Source organism: Belonocnema kinseyi, chromosome 7, assembly GCF_010883055.1.
Source record: "Belonocnema kinseyi isolate 2016_QV_RU_SX_M_011 chromosome 7, B_treatae_v1, whole genome shotgun sequence".
Taxonomy (NCBI): Eukaryota; Metazoa; Arthropoda; class Insecta; order Hymenoptera; family Cynipidae; genus Belonocnema; species Belonocnema kinseyi.
In genome coordinates this window covers 96219009-96225262 of record NC_046663.1, presented here as the reverse complement: position 1 = coordinate 96225262, position 6254 = coordinate 96219009, and the positions used below count along the sequence as shown (strand labels likewise).

Here is a 6254-nt window from a genome sequence, read left to right as displayed (position 1 = left end):
CATACAAGTAAGCTATAAAATGGACTGTATAATTACAAAGTTCTACAAAGTGAAGTGTAAGTGGAATTTTGAAAGGAGACGAGTTTAGTACAACGATGAAAATATTAATGCCAGACTCTCGATGACGAAGCAAAGAGAAGGGTGTGAAAAATTGGGAAATGTGGTAAACTGGGAGGATTGATGACGTTGACGGTCTTGATTGGTCGAGGAAGTGCAAGGTAGGAGGCGTAGGCGTGGGATGAAAATCATGGAAATCAAGCAGAGGGAGATGGGGATGAGGCCCTTGTATTGGATCTTTACAAAACCTTGGTATTCGCTTAACAGCTGCGAGTACATCATAAATTTCTTAAGATTAAATTTGCTGGCAAGTAGAAGGGCTATACAATTTGACTACGAGATGTTCGAAGATTTTAAAGGTTATGGCTAAATTGCCCTTGCAAGGCCATTCTTACATCTGTTAATAAATAGAAAGACGAGAAATAGTAAATTGACAAAGGTACAAGGTAATGCTAGAAAGTTTCGAAAAACGTGCCTAAATTTGAGAAGAGAAGATTAAACTGCGAAATATGACTTTACTAGCGAAGATGAATTTGAAAAGTGTATAAACTTAAAGGAAACCATATAAAACAAAATAAGTTTAGGTGTTGTGACTCAGCATGCCGGCCCCTTTGAACGAATACGTTCAACAACAAAATATATTTATAGATATCTGAAATAATAATAAAAAACTATATCAATGGGCCGAGATTTAAAAATATTAAATTATAGACATATCACGAAGCTAGTAAATCTAAATTGATTCGAAGGCTGAAGTATTGTAAGGATTTTCCCCCTGCTTCGTGATATTACGAAGATAGTTCGATAGGAAGAGGACAGAGTTTCTTAATACAACGCTTGTACTCTCCCATCTCGGTCTTCACGGTAGTAACCCTGATGATGCCATCTGTACCAGGATGAGTAGCGACGATTCTCCCGAGTTTCCACTGTAGGGGCGGGAGGTTGTCTTCCTTGATGACAACCATAGTTCCCAGTTTGATGAGCTGGCTAGAGCTAGAGTTCCATTTGCTGCGAACTGTTAGTTGTTGCAGATACTACTTCTGCTATCTGTTCCAAAAATGATGGCGCAACCTTTGAGCGTGCTGCCATGCTGACAAGCGATTAGACGTAAAATCCTTGAAGTCCAGCTGAGGAAAGCTAATCAGTGGACCACCAATTAGGAAATGACCAGGAGTCAAGGGTTGCAGGTCATTGGGATCGGAAGACATAGGAGACAGTGGGCGAGCATTCAAGATCGCCTCAATTTCTACGATACAGGTTTCTAGTTGCTCGAAATTCAATAATGCGTCACCTATTGTCCGAGAGAGATTGTGTTTAAATGATTTTGCTGCTGCCTCCCAGAGACCGCCAAAGTGCGGCGATCTGGGAGGGATAGACTTCCAAGTAATTTTTTGATGATTTAAAAATTCCTTCACCCCTTTATTATGCTCTTACGATTGAAAAAGTTCGTAGAGTTTAACGAGTTCCCGATTAGCCCCAACAAAATTCGTTGCGTTGTCTGAGTGGATATTCTGCGATATTCCTCTTCTAGTAAAAAATCTTTTCAAAGACGCAATAAAGGCTTCTGTGGTCAGATCGCTGACCAGTTCTAAGTGCACTGCTTTGGTGCTTAAACAAGTAAAAAGAGCAACATAAACTTTGAGTTTGTTGCGATTTCGAAATCTTTTTTCCTTAATGTAGAATGGACCACAATAGTCAACACCGACATTAAGAAATGGAGGACAACGAGATACGCGTTCTTGTGGCAAATCACCCATGACGTAATCAATCTCCCGTGTTCTTGCGCGAAAGTATCGAACACATTTATGGATAATTTGTCACGTAATGTTACGACCATTCAAGCGCCAAAAAATATCTTGAACGGAGTACAAGGTCGCCTGGGTTCCTGCGTGATTTACTCTTGCATGTTCTTCGCGGGTTAAGAGTTGCGTGACATGGTGATTAGGAGGTAATAAAATTGGGTGTTTTCTTTCTTCGGAGAGATCTGAGTGGCTTAATCTACCACCCACTCTGAGAATCCTCTGTTTATCTACGAATGGTTTTAAAGGAATTAATCGACTTTTAATACTAAGGTGATCTCCATTCGTTAAGGAGTGTATTTCGTTCGAAAATGTGGCAAGTTGTGTCGCGATAATTACTGCTGGAGTGGCAGCTTCAAGTTCGAGTACCGTAATGGGACCACTGATTTTGTTTGTAGGGTTCATTGCGTTGTGAGAAAATCGCAGGATATATGCGAAAACTAGTTTTAACTTTTTAAAGGAACTACATCTTTCATTCAATTTGTGATTATTTTCCGTTTCTCTAGTAGAAATAGGATGAGCGATAACAGTGCATTTCTCTGGAATTTCCGATAAATAAATTTTATCTTGAGGCCATTCACAGGAGGTAGCGAGTTTTTTTTATTTCCGCGACTCGATTTGCAGCGAAAGTTTTTAAAAGATGAGGTTCTGTGTTTACCCAACTTAAAGTTATGGTGGAATCTGACCACAAGTAGGTTTGATTGATTTGGACTTCCAGAGCTTGTTTCACCGCGGCGTATAAGCGATCGAGTAAAAGGGCCGCGCTTAATTCGAGACGTGGCAATGTCACGGGATTCACAGGAGCGACTCTGGATTTAGAGCAAACGAGCGAAATATGATGTATACCTTGAGAATCCATGGAACGCAAGTAAATGCAGGCTCCGTACGCTTTTTCGCTTGCATCGCTGAAGCCGTGTATTTCAATTTCAGAGGTGTCAGGTGCGATAATTAATCGATTAAAATTAACTTCACCTAGGAGCGGCAATTGCTTTTTAAATTGCGTCCACATAGTGAGCACTTCCATTGGAATCGGACTGTCCCAACCGACCCCAGCCTTCCAAAGTACTTGAATCAAAATTTTTGCTTTCACGATAACTGGACCGAGTAATCCTAACGGGTCGAATAGTTTAGCAACTTGCGATAAAATTGAACGTTTGGTTACTACATTTGAGAATTCCGAAAGGTTTATCTGGTAGAAAATCGAATCTGGAAGGGAATTCAAATGAATCCCTAGTGTTTTAATGGTTGCATTTGGATCGAGCGACATATGTGTACTAGTGGAATTGTCTGAATTTTCAGGCACTAATAAAGAGTCATTGGAGGCCCATTTTCTAAGAGGGAAACCGCCCTTCTGCAAGAGTGCAGTTATGTCATCGCGAAGGAATTTGGCTTCGGCGTGCGTTTTCACACCGATCAATAGGTCATCGACGTGAAAGTCCTTTTTCAGCACGTTTGATGCGATAGGATGTTTAGCCCCTTCATCCTCAGCTAATTGACTTAGGGCCCGAATGGCGAGAAAAGGAGCGCAAGAAGTACCGTATGTGACGGTGTCTAAAGAAAATTCTTTCAAGCTATCATTTGGATCTTCTCGAAATAATATCTTTTGATACACTGCATCGTCTGGATGCACTAACACCTGCCGGTACATTTTCTTAATGTCCGCGGTAAGAGCATAGGCATGAGATCGAAATCGAGTCAACAATGTGAAAAGATCAGCCTCAATTGTAGGTCCGACCATTAAAGAATCATTTAACTAAACGCTCGATGACGTTTTTTCCGAGCCATCGAACACCACGCGAATTTTCGTGGTTGTGCTGTCCTCTTTTATCACAGCATGATGCGGAAGATAAAATCCGGGGATGGCGAGATTTTAGTTTTTTATCGACGACATGTGGTTTAGATCATTATATTCATTTAGGAACGTACAATAATTCTCCTTCTTCCATTTCCCAAAATTTTATTAAATTCGCATCTGAGGGAGTCGAGTGCGTAATAATATGATACTGCTAATTGTTTTTCAAGGAAGTGTTGCTTATCTCTCCTGCTACAATTCAACCTAGATGCGTTTTTTGTAACACGGCATCTGGATGGTTTATTAACGAAATTTTCCCTGCACATAACAATTTGTAAAATAATTTTACGCCCATAAGAGCATCTATTTCAGATGTCTTATAGAATTCAGGATCAGCGAGTGTTATATTCTTTGGTATTTTGAAACTAAATCGATTAATTAGAGATTGATGGCATGCTTTTAGTGATTTTTTTGAGGACGAACAATTCAATCCTTTTAGAGTACTGATTAAATCGCGACTTTAGAGTCGCCGAAACCGAATGCTTTATTTCTGTGGAAATATTATCCACACCCGAAACTGAGACTTCAACTGATTTTTTGGGTAATTTCAAAAAAAAAGCTGTTGCTTCAGTGATGAAGTTAGCTTGTAAGCCAGAATCTAAAAAGACACGACACGTTTTGGAGTTTCCTTGATCATTTATTAAATCGACTATGGCAGTGCCTAGCAAGCCCTCGGACGAAATATGAGCATGCAGATTAACGAGCGATGGATTCTGATCGACAGATGCAGTTTCGACACGCTCACTAAACGATCGTTTCTCGAAATGTAACAGTGTGTGATGCATTTTGCCACAATTACGACAAGAACTGCCCTTGCAGTCAGTAACACGATGATTAGAACGCAAACGTAGATTGGATGTTCACCCTGACAATGTGGACAAGGGGGAATTGCAGTTGAAGCTACGAATGCTTGCTGGGAGTGGTGGCTAAATTGCGACCGAGACAATTTTTTATCCGAAACGTTTAGGGGTTTGCCCTGAATTTGACCTGACTTTGGGTCTTCTAATTGCGCGCGGCGTTGAAGGAAGTATATCAATTCCTTATAGGTGGGGCTTTCTGACTCACAGCTGGAATCTTCCCATTTTTCGCGAATAAACGAACTAAGTTTTTGTTTAATAATTTCGACTAAGAGGGTATCCCATTTGTCGATAGGTTCTTTCAACGCCTCAAGAGCTCTAACGTGTTTTTGAATTTGATCTACAAGGAAACGCACTGGAAAATCTTTAGACAAGTATGGTAAATTCAATAAAGCTTTTACGTGAGTTTGGCGAATTATTGTTCTATTGTCATAGCGCTCTTTGAGTAATTCCCAGGCGACTATGTAGTTTTCCGATGAAAGTTCTAGAGACGCGATAATTTCCCCGGTTTCGTCTTTCAGAGAGCCTTTGAGGTGATATAAGGTTTCGATGTTGGGCAAGTCATCATTGTTGTCAACAAGCGATTTAAATAAATCATGAAATCCCAACCAAGCCTCATAGGATCCACTGAAAGTCGGTAAATTTACACGCGGCAAGTTTTTTTTTGTATTTCGGACGGAATCAGTAAGAATCTTGCGTCCGGTATTTCGCGAAGACGACGGGTGGTGTTGATTTGCATTATATTCATTTATATACGCTTTTGCTTTCCCGAACGCTATATAGAATTTTTCCTCGTAATCAGTATGGGATTCCTCATGGGTGGGATCATTAACAAGCACTTCTAATTCAGTGTATAGAATATTAAATTCTTCAAATTCCCTATCGAGGTCATTTGTTCTTTTTTCGAGAGTAGGGAAATCGCGATCAGCGGAATATCCTTCGATAAATTTCGCGAAATTTGTTATTTTTCGTTTGCAATTAGCGATTTTAGTTTTCAGTTCGTCAGCCTTTGTATCCATTGCGAATATTTGCACGACTTATTGGCGAGAGCAACAAGAAAGAAATACCATAACAGGGAATTGAAGAAAATAAGAAAGGAAAATTGGTGGTACAAAAATCTCGCTTGCCCTTTCGATGTACTATGGGGCAGTGGGTGCCGTTGAGTCTCGATGAATTTCAGTTAGCTCAATCTTGCCACAATGTAGACTATAATTGTGGTAGCGGCTTCGACGGTCAAGATTGGAGTAAACTTGATCAGCTTACGTCGAGGGTCTATACTTCATGTTCAATTTGCAAGATGCACGATAATTTAATTTAGTTGTGTGATAGACATTGCATACAAACGACACGGTTCTGTTTCACACACAATGAGGACAAAGTTCACAATTCACTTTAACATTGAGATAGTTATTGCACACGGACGATACGATTCAGCTGCAAAGTTCGATTTACCTTCGTGGTACAATAACGACAGAGTTCACAATTCACTTTTACATTAGTGATGTGATTACGACAAACCAAAATGTTGTGATCAATTTAAAATTGTTGCGAATTGACCGCACTCGCGGTATTTTTAAATGTGAAAAGCCACGAACAAGAACTTGTATGATTAATACATATATTTCAAACAATATAAATCAATATGTACACATACAAGTAAGCTATAAAATGGACTGTATAATTACAAAG

At 39.8% G+C, this 6254-nt stretch overlaps 2 protein-coding genes across 2 annotated transcripts; both read right to left on the bottom strand.

Annotated features, from left to right (window-relative positions):
* Positions 1-2433: 2433 nt before the first annotated feature.
* Positions 2434-3594, bottom strand: LOC117176570. The gene has a single exon (XM_033366824.1). The coding sequence runs from the start codon at positions 3592-3594 to the stop codon at positions 2434-2436; it is 1161 nt and encodes a 386-aa protein (XP_033222715.1).
* A 775-nt stretch (positions 3595-4369) lies between these two features.
* Positions 4370-5584, bottom strand: LOC117176569. The gene has a single exon (XM_033366823.1). It carries the CDS (start codon positions 5582-5584, stop codon positions 4370-4372), a length of 1215 nt encoding a protein of 404 aa, XP_033222714.1.
* Between the last annotated feature and the right edge of the window lie 670 nt (positions 5585-6254).

What these genes read in the sequence shown, in the direction of transcription:
- LOC117176570 (XM_033366824.1), bottom strand. Translation starts at nt 3,594, where the DNA reads ATGGTCGGACCTACAATTGAGGCTGATCTTTTCACATTGTTGACTCGA.
- LOC117176569 (XM_033366823.1), bottom strand. Translation starts at nt 5,584, where the DNA reads ATGGATACAAAGGCTGACGAACTGAAAACTAAAATCGCTAATTGCAAA.